This window comes from Siphateles boraxobius, unplaced genomic scaffold, assembly GCF_051911475.1.
Source record: "Siphateles boraxobius isolate OS27281-9 unplaced genomic scaffold, OSU_SipBor_1 24, whole genome shotgun sequence".
Lineage (NCBI taxonomy): Eukaryota > Metazoa > Chordata > Actinopteri > Cypriniformes > Leuciscidae > Siphateles > Siphateles boraxobius.
The window spans coordinates 15,577,637-15,591,400 of record NW_027508855.1 but is presented as its reverse complement, the minus strand read 5'-3'; the positions used below and the strand labels follow the sequence as shown (position 1 = coordinate 15,591,400).

General features: G+C 36.3%; 2 protein-coding genes across 6 annotated transcripts; both read right to left on the bottom strand.

Moving 5' to 3' along the window:
- Positions 1–10: 10 nt before the first annotated feature.
- Positions 11–5,061, bottom strand: wsb2 (WD repeat and SOCS box containing 2). 3 transcript variants are annotated; one of them, XM_077241634.1, is made up of 9 exons: positions 4,844–5,061; positions 4,520–4,697; positions 3,015–3,199; positions 2,746–2,877; positions 2,180–2,280; positions 1,609–1,799; positions 658–750; positions 444–557; positions 11–301 (listed from the first exon to the last, which is right to left on the bottom strand). In XM_077241634.1, the coding sequence occupies exons 1-9, from the start codon at positions 4,875–4,877 to the stop codon at positions 100–102; spliced, it is 1,230 nt and encodes a 409-aa protein (XP_077097749.1). In that variant the 5' UTR covers positions 4,878–5,061; the 3' UTR covers positions 11–99. The 3 variants fall into 3 exon arrangements, with proteins under 3 accessions (XP_077097749.1, XP_077097750.1, XP_077097751.1); XM_077241635.1 differs by having other exon boundaries at positions 4,520–4,694; positions 4,844–4,984; XM_077241636.1 differs by having other exon boundaries at positions 3,015–3,196; positions 4,844–4,975.
- A 423-nt stretch (positions 5,062–5,484) lies between these two features.
- Positions 5,485–13,684, bottom strand: vsig10 (V-set and immunoglobulin domain containing 10). Of its 3 annotated transcripts, none has more exons than XR_013206886.1 (8): positions 13,369–13,684; positions 12,777–13,073; positions 11,728–12,033; positions 11,277–11,561; positions 9,996–10,274; positions 8,976–9,097; positions 8,154–8,296; positions 5,485–5,933 (listed from the first exon to the last, which is right to left on the bottom strand). XR_013206886.1 is itself a non-coding variant. In XM_077241633.1 (8 exons), the coding sequence occupies exons 1-8, from the start codon at positions 13,442–13,444 to the stop codon at positions 5,842–5,844; spliced, it is 1,635 nt and encodes a 544-aa protein (XP_077097748.1). In that variant the 5' UTR covers positions 13,445–13,649; the 3' UTR covers positions 5,709–5,841. The 3 variants fall into 3 exon arrangements, 2 of the variants coding, with proteins under 2 accessions (XP_077097748.1, XP_077097747.1); XM_077241633.1 differs by having other exon boundaries at positions 5,709–5,933; positions 8,154–8,320; positions 8,965–9,097; positions 13,369–13,649; XM_077241632.1 differs by lacking the exons at positions 5,485–5,933; positions 8,154–8,296 and adding an exon at positions 8,759–8,896 and having other exon boundaries at positions 8,984–9,097; positions 13,369–13,649.
- Positions 13,685–13,764: the final 80 nt, after the last annotated feature.

The window sequence follows — 13,764 nt, the reverse complement described above, 5'->3', positions numbered from 1 at the left end:
TTTATGTCTCTTTGTTTTGAGTTTGAGGAAATTAGGCGTCTTAGAAAATTATGCAACATCTAAAGCAAAGTTCAACCCACAAACTTTCCTTGTTTTCAGTCAACTGCAGTGTTCTTTACAATATACGATCTTTTGCTTTGGAATGTCCCTATATGTAAGGTATTCCAGGATTTTTTTGGGCAAAGGAAGAGCCTCCACCTGATAGGTTGAAACAGAGAATCTCAGGGCAACCCGGCACAGATGCCTAAGGCTTGGAACAAGCTGAGGAACTCTCCAGAATTTGACTTGTCCATCTCTGCACCTACAAACAAATGGGGCATATGTTAAGTTCCTAATATTTATTGCAGTATACAAGCACTATTATTTCAACCCCTAACTTTTAAACATTGTGAGCCATAACTAATAGAAATGACGTTCCAACACATTTGTGTGAACTGCATTACCCTGTAGCAATGACGCCCCCGTGTGGATGGAAGGCACAGCACACACCACCAGCGCGACTGTGATCGGTGTTGGTGACCAGTTTATCTCGTTCCACGTCCCAGATCTGCAACGCCCTGCAGGACAATACAGTATCACTAGTAACAATACTGAAAGTGGACGATCAGGTGTGAGGTCACAAGAATGCCGTCTGAAAATGGATGGTTCTCGGCTCACCTGTAGTCTTTGAAAGCCAACTGCAGGCTAACCGGAGAGAAACTCAGAGATGTCAGTAAGTTGTCACTTCTGTAAGCACACACCTCACAGTCTCTGGAAGGAGAACAAAGTATTTTTACGTCATTATGACAAGTATGACAAACAATATACTGTCTTTGTCTACATGTTCAAAAACATGAAATCATTCCACTTTTATGTAGCCTATGGAATGGAAGCTTGTTTCCACCACAGAATAAAAAAAGTAAAACAAAAAAAACGTTTATCTCGCAATCGCAAACTTGTATCTCAGAATTATGACTTTTTTCTGCAATTCCAAGTTAATATCTCACAATTCGGAGAAAAAAAAAAGTCAGAATTGCGCAATTGTGAGAAAGGTTTATATTTTTTTTCAGAATTGTTTATATATTCCCATTTTGCAAGTTATAATGTCTGCATTGCGAAAATGCAGTAGAGGGGATAAGAAAAAGTCAAAATTGTGTGATATTCGCAGTTGTGAGGAAAAAAGTCAGAATTGTTTTGCAAGTTTCCATATGGTTACAAAAAAATTGCTCTAAAACAGTTTTATTTTCTCTCTTCTGTGCAGCATGAAAGTAGATGTTTGTGCTGACACTTTCTGGAACTTTTTGGTTCCAAAAATTGGAAAAATGTTTTATATAAACTTGTAATTGTGAGTTCTAAAGTCCAAATTGTGTGATATAAACTTGCAATTCTAAGAAGAAAAAAAGACTCAAAATTGTCATATAAAAAGTTGCTATAACCTTTTACATTTTTATTCTGTGGCGGAAACCAGCTTCCATATTATGGTTACAAAAAATAGACAATATTAAACAGCACAAAACCAGATATTCGTGCTGAAATTTTCGTTTAAAAAATGAGAAAAAAAATCATTTTTTTTAATTATTGTAAAAAAGAAATGACATGAGACAGGAACATTTCGGTTTGCCAACATACTCTACTCTAGTCAGGAGATCTGCCGTATACGGGTCCCACAGGTCCAGCCACCAGCCTGTGGTGGAATGGTACGAAGCGACCGCAAGCAGCGCTCCATCCTGGGAAAAGTCACATGACGCCATGGTACGTTCGTGGTCGTATGTAAGGTGTCTCATGAAGGTGTAGGAACGCAAGCTCCACAAATATACCTTCTGTTGGGAAGAAGACATTCAGACAATGTAGTGTGTATATATATATATATAAACACACACACAAACCAACTTAAGCTTAAAAACAAAAATTTTAAAGGTTGGCAACTAACTTTGATTTTTTTTTTCGTTTTAAACTTACTAAAACTGAAAAAAGCTAAATAGAAATATTTTTTAAAATGTATATATAATTGAAATATAAAAGCAAAATTACTAAAACTTAAACTAAAATTAAAACTGAAAATATAAAAAATAAAACCTGACTCAAAAAAAAAATATATATATATATTTATATACACAGTAAAAACTCAAAATAAATACAAAAATAGTATATAAATAGTAAATACTACTAAAATAACACTGCAGTGCACTAAGAAACTCACAGAGTCGAGGTTGCAAACCGAGGCGATCGCACTGCTGTCAGGGGACATGGAACATCTGAACACCCAGTAGTTTGGACCCCGCAGCACATGGGGACTGGTGCCTGCAAATATCAACCATACAATAAGGGCTGTGCAGAGACATTTTAATCACAGAATCAATAATTTAACCGATTCAATCCAAGCGTCTAATATTAGTTCATGAATGAAGCAAGTTTCCACTGACTTTATGAATGGATCACTGAATCATCAACTCACTCGATTCGTTCAAAAACAGTGTATGCTTCATGAACAAAACCCTGCTGTGTGTTGCTGGGAGGTGAACATCTTTTCACCAAGTATGACATATTGCTGAAAGACGCAATGTTTCCGCTTTGTTTAGAACTATAAAATAAATGTCTTGCAAAAAGGACATTTATCTAATCAGAGACCAATAGGGCAGATGTTTGAGCACCACTTGGGCTCTATCTGTGCCTGAATACAATGTTCAGAAAAGTGCAGAATTAAGACCATGAAAGCTTTTTTTTTTTTTTTTGCTAAGAAGTTTCTTCCACATCAGATGCTCTAACCTTTCTTTGCCAAGTTCCATATCCTTAATGTTTTGTCTCGGGAAGCTGATACAAGCGTAAGACTTCCATTTGGAGTGAAGACCAAATCCCTGACAGGAGCCTCATGTCCAGTTAGAGTAAAACGCAGGTTCCCTGAAGACAGAACAGGGATTTACTAACATATTCAGATCTTATACTACATTTGCTTCAGGTCGTGTCCCACCGTCCTGTTAATATTTAGATCAATGTAAGCTCTTGATGGTGAGTGCAGACTCAGAGTTCAATCTTACCAGTTGAGACGACCCACACTTGGATCGCGCCGTTGTTCAGACCAGTTGCCAGCAGTAGTTCATGGTCACGTGTGTTCTGATGTAAAACATCCATACGGATAGACCGGCAGGGTCCAAACGCCAGTGCCCACACCAGCTGCCCGCAGTTCAGCGTCTTCTCTTCACTGCATCCAGCTTCAGCACTACTGTTAATACAGACAAGAAGTTTCAGCTGTGCTCTTCATGGAAGTAGATGTTCTGTATCAGCAGTCTTCCACATTATCCTGTCCTCCTGATAGAGCAGTAGCACTTTATTTTACAGTATTGTTTCACATGAACACACTATGCATGTACTTATTGTAGTAATGACACTAATAACTAAGTACTAACCCTGAACCTACCCCTAAACCTTAACTTAACCCATGTAGTTACCTTAAATAAATTAATCAGTACTTTTGTGGGTAAGTACACTCACTGTAAGTACATTGATAGTGCACCTACTGTAAAATAAAGTGCAATCCATAGAGCTGTGATATACTGTATACCATGGTACTGTGTTAGTATATTTATGTACCATATTGCAAAGAATGCCATGATATTACCATTACATGATTATATCATGGTACTTTTTTGTAAGGACTATGGTAATCTGGAATTAATAATGTGGTGTTTTTATAAAGACTGTAGTAAAATAGTATCGTCAATAAATAAATAAAACACTTTGATACATAAAATAGAATTGTCAAATTATGTATATAAATATATAAAATATGTTATAAACGAAATAAATATCATGGCATGTATGATTACTGTATTCACATCAGTGTTATTTTAATATCATTTATATAGTATTGAATTTTTATTAGTATTTTAAAGTATTTTGTATATTTTCAGTTTCATTTTTTATTTTAGTTAACGTTTTAGTAATTTTGTGTTTTTGTCATTTTTATTTCTTTTTATAACGTCTATTTCGTTTTTTATATTCATTTTTGCTTCAGTTTTTGTTGCTTTAATACATCTAGTTAAACCGCTAACACTTTACAATAAAGTTCATTACTTAACATTAGTTAACTAACTTAGTTAACATGAACTAACAATGACTAATACATCTTCAGCATTTATTAATCTTAGTTTATATTGATTTCAACATTTACTAATACGTTATTAAAAGGTTGTATTTGTTAACATTAGTTAATGCACTGTGAACTAACATGAACAAACAATGAACAGCTGTATTTATTTAACAAAGATTAATAAATACTGTAACAAATGCATTGCTAATTGTTAGTTCATGTTACTGTAGTTAATACATTAACTAATATTAACTAATGAACCTAATTGTAAAGTGTTACCATTACACTAAATGGAAATCCAAATGTTGCTTTGGATTTAAAGTAACGAAAATGTTTTTATGGATATATTAGCATGGTGGGCTACGAGTAGTCATTTATTATGGTGCTTATATAGGACTATACAATTATTAGGCCCATTGAACTCAATGTGTTATTTAATGAATTCAGACGCACTCTTTGGATGTCAGCGGCCAGGGCAGGAGTTTGACTATGCCGTAGCCCATCGACCAGGCAAAATATGAGCCGTCCGGGGAGAAGCGGACGCTCCATGTCTCGCAGCCGGAGGAGCCGTACAGACGCGGGAGAAGAGTGGGTTTCAGCTCCGCGATCGGATCATCCTCATGCGCTTCTTCTGTCACAATAAAACAGACCTGTCACACACAAAGACAAGCTGCGCATAGCCGGAACTACTCCTTTACTACTAATATAAAAAGGAATGGTCCTCATATACCAAATGCACATTATTATATATCATCTAAATTATATGAGTCATCTTACCTTTGACAGTACAACCTAGAAACGAAGTGCACATCTTCTTATCATCTTAGTAACCCGTCGCTTCACCTCTACACAGGGATTCATTTGACTCTGGGCGAACCACGTGACTGTGTGTGAATAATTCTGAGCACAGTAGGTGTGTCTACTGCATATTTGCAGGATAAGGGTTAAGGTGTGTTTTATGCTTCCTGCTCTCAAATACAAAACTGTCATTGTGTGCATGTATCATGTGCTTTGTGTAAATCTGTTATTTTATACAGCGTTACGTAAAAGCTGGTTTCCTGTAACTATTATTTTGTAGCCTACATTACTGAAATTATCTATGGATGAATCAGTTAAGCAGATTCGAAAAATTGTAATATGAAAAAGGAGATATTTAAATTGTATTTATACATAATGGTAGTATTTGTTCTTGTTATTATTATTATTATTTATATCACAATCACTGTGTCCGGACAGGATGATGTCATTACTGTATTACAATCGGATAAGAAATTACCATTGATTAAAAAAGAAAAAAATCAAAAGTAAAATGTCTGGATGTTTTATAGTAATGAGAATTGAGGGGAAATGTGCTTAATTGCAATAAATATTATTTCATAATGTAAACTAAATTGAAATGGTACAAAATAGGCTTCCAATAATTACTTACGTTTTTTTTAATTCATTATTTCGCCATGAAATATGACCCAGACATATTCACCTATACATTTTTATGGAAAGCAATCATTCAAAACCAATACATTAACTATAGCATTCTGTAACAGTTCACTGACATACTGTAGTATAACGTAGTAAAAGTTTTAATTTCACTATTTGAAGCCAGTATATTCAAAACTAATACTGAAAATAAAGACAGGGCCTCTTTAAAATTTTAAGTTCTTTACACAGATCGCTAGAATATCATACAAGTAAAATATCACACAAAAAAACAAACAAATAATTTAATACAATTTACAATTTTGAAGAATTGATTTTCTGCATATTTAAACTGGTCCTTAACCGTCTGCTGACTGATGTGCTGCTTCGGTTTGATCTGGATGAGCTTGACCAGTGTGTTCGGTACTGTCTGCATTATCGTCATGATCAACTATAAAATAAACATATAGAGTTGTTTCAGCAAATCAGAAAGTACAAAGAATATAAATTTCATCATCGATATCAAACATGGTATATATTTTACAGCTGAGAATAACTAGAGAAAATACATTCTCTCTCAGAATTTATGCAAGATTTTTTCAATTACTATTTTAAACGTCCCTAATTTTGTTTTGAAGGTCTCCTACAATAGTTTTACATGTATACAAGGTCAAAAACCACATTCATTTTCTCATAATACACATTGCGACATCAACTCTTTTCTCACAGTGTCTGAAACGTGTCAATCAAGGATTCGGTCTCTCTAAACCGCTCCTTTCTGAGAGCTTACTCTGCTCTGATTGGTCAGATGGCTCAGTCTGTTGTGTCGGAAACAAAACGCTTATTACCATTTCTGAAGTTCAGCTCACACTAGCCGCGTTTCCACTGTCGGGCCAGGGCTAACAGCGAGCCGAGCCAAGCCAGTGGCCTCAGGCCTTAAGCACCGGGCTTGCGTTTCCACTGCCTGGCCAGTAGCCCCGCAACGCTGCCCTAAATCCCGCCCCTAACACGCCTTTCTGGATCAAACGTCATATAACCCAACCCATTTCAGCGGGTATTATGAATTTATTTATTTTTTAAGTTAGCAAGATAGCATGTATATTAACTCACTAGCCGTGGCTGCAATAGTGTCCCGAGTTGTCTCGCGAGTCGCCACTAACAGAGGGACGGTGACCCAGCACACCGTCCATCAAGTCGAACCATGGAAAGTTTCTTCTCTGAGCTCCGCTTTGTCCATTGCGCGTTTTAATCGCCTTGTACAATACTGCGCCCGAAACTTTTTTATTTTTTCCCGAACTTGAAGCGTTGCTCGCTGAATGCTTAGCTTAGAAAATTCAGAAACTATGTATTTTATAACTTCCTCGTTTCTTCACACGCCGTCAAATTGACGTCGTACCCTTTCTTCTGCCCAAATGCTCAGAAGAGTTTTGGTATCTTCGACAGACCAGTACAGGTGATTCTCCATTTCGAGCAGCGATTATTTTGCGCGATATAAAAAAGTGAAATGTGCATCTTGCCGGCTTTGCCGCAGACCATAACTTTCCCTAATACCGATAAACACTGCCTTTTACCTTGCCCACGACTCTAGCCCGAGCTGGCCCACTTTGGCCCAAGGTATTCGACGGGCCAGAAATCCTGGCCGTTGGCCCCGAGTAAGCCCCGATCAAGCCCCGGAAGTGACCGTGGAAACGCGACTGGCCCTGGCACGCACTAGCACGGCTCGGCCCTGGCCCGGTGTGGTGCCGAATTCTGAACCCCGCCAAATTATTACCCCCCTAGTATGGTAGGTTTAGGATTAGTTGTGGGGGAGGGGTTAGGATTAGGGGTGGGGTTACGATTAGGCAATCAGATACTGATTTCAACGAGGGGGTAATAATTTGGCAGGGATTCGAAATTCGGCACAACACCGGCAGTGGAAACGCGGCTACTGATACCAACAGTAATGATGGCGTCAGTTTTACTGTATCAATTCAAACCCGAGTCCTCATCCTTTAGAAGTGCATGCAAAGTGGATTTGCTTTCACAGCAAAGAAAAAGGCGTCGCCTCAACATGTCGACAACACAAACCAAACTCTTCCAGGCCTCAGCTACAACTGTACAGTGTTTAAGGGCGGGTCAAAATACTAAGCAGACATTAACCAACGAAGACCATAGACTAGCATTATAAATTTTTTGTTACCGGCTTGTCATCGTCCCACAGTGTCATCATAGGCACACTGATTGGTCTGCGGCTACGGCTAATGTGACTTGTGTCATAGTAAACCTTCTGTTGGCTTGGAGCAGATAGTCTCCGTGGCCTCGTGCATTGCTGAGCCGTGGGAACCCAACACCCAGTTGCCAGTTTGTTGGACCACTGTTAGTAAATTCTCGCCAACGCTGACCAGGATCAACCCAAAAGCCTTGCCGTTTCAGAGATACTCTGACCCAGTCGTCTTGCCATAACAATTCGGCCCTTGTCAAAGTCACTCATATCTTTATACCTCCCCAATTCTCCTGCATCCAACAAGTTGATTACAAGAACTGATTGTTTGCTTATCATCTAATCTACCCAGGCGTTAATATGTGGCCTTGTTAGGAGATGGTCATAATTTTTTGGCTTAACAGAGTTTAACTTCCTTTAACTTTTAAACACAAAAAATTCTGAACAATATTCAGAAAGCCCTTGACTTACTGGATGGTATTCTGTGAATCTCTACGAGTGTGGTCGCATGTCCGTTTGTCAGCGGAGGGAGTTGTGGAACAGAATAATTGAATATTTCCTCTTCATCCGAGTCCACTAAACTCAGTATATCCCCTCTGTCATCATCTAAATGACTAGAAAAAAATATATTATAATGCCTCATCCTTATTGACACATGGTATACAGTTGTAATCGAAATTATTCAACACCCCCTGAAAATCAGGTTTATTTGCAAAATTTACAGAATTTCACATGTTTGTGAAATCAAACAAAATTACAAAAATAATATTAATTGAAATAGCTCAACACAACAAATGTTTCAATAGGCTTCTCCAAATTCAACTGAAAATGCAACTTTTAATGACTTCCACAGTCTCAAAATTATTCAACCCATTCAAAAATGACAAAAACAACAAAATTACTAAAACGTTAACTAAAATAAAAATGTTTTGAGACTGCAGAAGTCAATGAAAGTTGCATTTTCAGTTGATTTGGGGAAACCACTTGAAACATTTGTTGTGTTGAGCTATTTCAATTACTTTTGTTTGATTTGTTCATTGCAAACAGCGGAAAGTCTGTAAATTTTGCCAATAAACCTGATTTGCAATGGGTGTTGAATAATTTTGATTACAACTGTATGTGGGAAAACACAAAACTTAGATTTTGGAATACTGCTGTAATAATGTAATGTTTTGCAGTAATTTTTTGTGGTCAAACTTACCTAAATCCTAAACCTGGAAAATAATAAAAGAAAAACATTTATATGCAGAATCTTCATTAAAGCAGTTTTATTTAGATTTACAGTATGAAAACATACTTACCAATGCAAATTCTATCACGCTTTGAATATACTGTCACACCGACAACGATTCCCGTCATCATTACCAAAATGGAGACAAAGACACCAACTACGGCCCCTCCATTACCTGCAGAGGCTGAGAATAAAGATTAAACGCTGTCAAACTGGATATAGTCTGAAACTACTTTTCATTAAAAGGAAAGAAATTTTGAGGGAGAAGATTTGATACTTTTGGGGGGAAAGGGAGAGGTATTACAGAACAATGTCAGAAACATCTTGTCTGGTCACATTCATGCACAGGTGTCAAAGCTTTAGCATTGCTAGTATTTGAAGTATCTCCAGATCTGAGCTCTGATGTATTATGTAAAACATGCGTCTCATCCTTAAACAACTGAAATCATTATGCATCTGCTTTAAGCCCACAAATTCTGGCAAGAACATGTCTGGGTCATATTTCTAAGAAATTATATTTTTCTTATAAAAAAATGAAGCCTGTTGTAAGGACTATTAAGATGAACCATGACAATATTTTCATGTAAATTTCCCCCAAATTCTACCATAATGCAAATCAGATATGTTCAACTAATGCAATAATATATATATACTGTGAATGTATGTATATAATACACAGTATATATATTATTGCATTAATTGATTATAATAAACCTAACCCTTCAAATAACAAAAACTATGTACATTTCTAAATGTCATCCTTAAAGAAGTGTTGTATTACTATGAGAATCTTCATAAAAGAATAAAGGCAATCGAATAAAATAAAATAAATAATAATGAAAAAAATCATGGGGAATTTGAGGGAAAATATATGCTTGCCATGAAAATGGTGCTACAATGCAAAAATATTAAAAGTTGAAAAAAATAGGTTTAATTTTCACAATCCTTTATTCATCTTCAGTTGGATTTGAGTTCAAATGTGATCTGGACATGTGTTAACTAGGATAAAACGATAGTTAAGGATGCTAGGATACTATTAAAAAAAATATAAAAGTGGTGAAAAATTAAAGTTTGTAACTTACTCTTCACATTTAGAATCACCTCTAGCTCTCTTGCGCCAAGAGGGTTTTCACTGTAGCAGTAGTAGATCCCTGCATCGTCCTTTGTTACATTGATTATAGTAAGTTTGTAAGTGGGTCCATTATCAGACAAAATATATTTCATGGTGTTGTTGATGACATCGTCCATTTTCTTCCAGACAGTCTTAGCTGCTGGGAGAGCCTTGGTCTCAGAACAGCTGAGGGTGATATTACTGCCCTCCAGAGCGGTTACCAACGGGTCTCCTAATGGAAACGGAATCTCTGGAAGACACATCAAATATATGGACTCAATTCAGTTGGAGAAGAGGAGAAGAAACCTTAGTGGGTCCAAATGGGATTGCACATACTGTTTTAAAGTTTTTTTTGTTTGTTTTTTACATATATGCAGTCAATCATTGGTTATGTCGACCCACTCAAACAAATTGCAATTTGACTTTTAGTGATACCTGAGCTGATATAACAACAATGTACACTGGGGTTCAAAAGTTTGAGTTTGGTAAGATTTTTTTATAGCTTTTTCTGCTCACCAAGGCTACATTTATTTGATCAAAACTACAGTAAAAACAGCAGTATTGTGAAATGCAATTTAAAATTTAAAATGAATGTTTTCTATTTTAATATATTATAAAATGTAATTTATTCATTTTTTATTATACCTTTTTTAAGGACGCTTTAATAAAAGTTAAAGACGGCAGCATTTATTTGAAATAAATCTTTTGTAACATTATGTATTCACTGTCCCTTTTTATCAGTGTAATATATCCTTAATGAAAGTATTTTTTTTTTCAAATTATTATTATTTTTTAATATTACTGACTGATCCCAAAATGTTAATGGAATGTAAAAAGGCACTATCTTCAATATTACATTTTTCAACCAATATTTTTCTGCTTAGTCAAAGAGTATAACGATGATGACAGCACCAGCAGAAAATATGGACTAAACCGCTCGATTCATATGAATTAGTTTTGCGATCTCTTTATGAACATTTTGAAGTGTCAAAGTGGTAGTTGCGTCGTAGCTGTCAATGGAGGGACAGAAAGCATTCAGATTATATTTAAAATATCTTTTGGGTTTGGAACGACCTGAGGGCGAGTAATTTATGACAATGTTTTCATTTCTGAGAGAACTAACCCTTTAAGTATAGAAGGTAAATCTCATGAAAACATATCTGGGCCATTTGCATATAATCAGGGACATATACATTAAATGATGCATTCAATGATTTTCATCACTGTAGAACTGTTAGAGAAATGCTCTTACCGAGTTTAAAAGAACAGGATCTCTCCACTCCAGTTACATGATGTCCTGTACACTTTACTTCCTCTTTATCATGCAATATATACCTATTCACATGGATCTCCAAGCGTTCTGTCTCCTGGACGGTGGAGTTGATCGTGGGACCCTTGGCTATTACAGATTCTGCATAGACCTCGTGCCAGGACAGAGTGGGCACAGGGTAACCTTTATACCAGGTACATATGAACAAGACATCTGATGGTTCATTTCCCACCTCCCATCTGCACTCTGGATTTCTCTCTGGAGCATCTGAAAAAGGTATTACAGACAATTAAAGCCTATACATCACAAATCTAACAAACAAAACAAATTACATAGAGGAAATGACTATTGAAATTATTCTCAAGGTAAACTGAAAGAAGCAAATAGAGTTGCTGCAAAGAACCATTTATGAGAATACATTTCTAAAACATACAGTAAACTAGGAGTTCCTGGCTCTTGTTCACAGTTGTCATGGAGAGAGTATTCTGGGATGTACAGGTGTACATCCCTTGATCTTGTGGCAGGATTTTGCTTATGGAGAACTCAAGGGACGATTTGTTGCCAGACGCCCTGTCAGGATTATCCTGCGCCAAATTTTCAACTGTCCATGTCAAGTTTTGTGAGGGATAAGACTCACTGGAGCAATAAAAATACACATCTGAATTTTCATTGACAAATAATGTTCCATTCTTTAGGAGAGTTGCTGGTCTTATGTTCAGTGATATGCTAGTTGGACCACCTGAAATATAAATCAAATGCACAAACATTAATAATAATTCATTTGACTCTCACAAACCACATCTCATTTCAATCATCATCAGATGATGTTCTTTAGGACTTCAGAAATAACAGAAGCTCTTAAAATATTACATAACAAAGGAGCCTAGTTTAACTTTCTCATATGCGCACCAAGGCTGCAGTAAAATAAGTAAAAATATTATTATATTTAAAATAACTGTTTTATATTTCAATGTATTTTAAAATGCAATTTATTCTTGTGATGCAAAGCTGATTTTTCAGGATCATTACTCCTTCAAATCATTCTAATATCCCTATTTTGCTGCTTAAGAGACATTTATATTTATATTTATTATTAAGGTTGAAAACAGTTGTGCTGCTTAATATTTTTGTGGAAATGGTTATACTTTTTCCAGGACTATACATTTTTTTGACATTTATTCATTTTTCAAATAGATTTTTTACCAACACTATAAATGTCTGTATTGTTACTTCTGGTCAAATTAACGACTCCTTGCTGACTAGAAGTATTAATTTGTTTCAAAAACTGTTGAGAGGTAATGTATGGTTTGTGTACGCAACTCAGTCACATGGTGGTGGTTTTCTAGGTTCATGCATAGCAGCTAAACCAGAAAAACCAGTTTGAAGTCGGACTCCCTATCTTACAGAAACTAGAGACATCTATTGCATATCAAAGCTTTGCATTGTCACATTAGTACGATTTATATATCCATAACACCATACCGGCAATTTTAAGCTGGATTTTTGAGTGAGTTTGCAATGAGCTGCCATTCATTGTTTGGCATTCACATGTATAGAGGCCTTCATCAGTATCCAGAAGCCCACTGATCCTCAGAGAACCATTGTTTAAAATGGAAACATGCTCGGATGGATTCGAAAGGTTGTGGTCTGCAACAACAGCTCCATCTTTCGTCCAATAATGAAGAACTGAAGACATATTATCTGGCAGGTCAAGACACTGTAGTGTAGTATTCTCGCCTTTCTCTCCGATCACATACCGCTGCACCTGTTCCTCTGACACTACAGGAAGAAGGACACACACACAATGTGGTTTAGAGCAGTACTGTGATCACTTACAAATATGCAGCAAAAGTACTATGGTAACACAACGTTTTTTTGAATACGGTACAATTGTAAATAGTACTTGATTTAGAAGTGAAATGGTGTCACTTACAAATAATAACCAAAAAGCACCATGGTGTTTGGACAGGTAGCCTACTATAGTATTCTTGGAAATCCAGTGCCATGTAAATACTAAGAATATCTTGTATATCATAAAAAAATGAAGCCAGAATAAATGTACCTGTCAACTCACCTGTTTGATGTGACAGAAGAAGCAGATATAGAACTATTGCAGCTATTGTCATTGTAGGATTGTCTGGATGTCCCATCGGATTATGGGATAAATATTTTCCTTTGCAAATTCGATTGAGTTTCCTTTTGTTTCGCGGCAAAACGCATCAAAAGCTTCTCTATGAACTAAGTAAATAACCAAAAATATTATTGAGATAAAATAGTGGCCGTTCTTAATTCGCAGTAGGTATTTTGTGTTACGTTTGATTCATGTCCATCTTCAACCTATCCGGCTGTTTACTTGCGTTTCTTTCCCGGAAACTTTGAAATTGTTGTTTGACCACACCCTTTACCTGCGCTCTTAAAGGGATAGTTCACCCAAAAGTTAAAATGTCATCGTGTACTCACTCACCCACAT

Bases quoted from the DNA above. Each gene is read 5' to 3' on its own strand.
- vsig10 (XM_077241633.1), bottom strand. From the start codon at position 13,444: ATGGGACATCCAGACAATCCTACAATGACAATAGCTGCAATAGTTCTA. The intron at 13,074-13,368 runs GTGAGTTGACAG...TTCTTCCTGTAG, and splicing joins TCTTCTGTCACATCAAACAG to TGTCAGAGGAACAGGTGCAG. The intron at 5,934-8,153 runs GTAAGTCAAGGG...TTTATTTTATAG, and splicing joins GATTCACAGAATACCATCCA to TTGATCATGACGATAATGCA.
- wsb2 (XM_077241634.1), bottom strand. From the start codon at position 4,877: ATGTGCACTTCGTTTCTAGGTTGTACTGTCAAAG. The intron at 2,878-3,014 runs GTAAGATTGAAC...TTCTGTCTTCAG, and splicing joins AGTGTGGGTCGTCTCAACTG to GGAACCTGCGTTTTACTCTA. The intron at 2,281-2,745 runs GTTAGAGCATCT...TGATATTTGCAG, and splicing joins ATGGAACTTGGCAAAGAAAG to GCACCAGTCCCCATGTGCTG.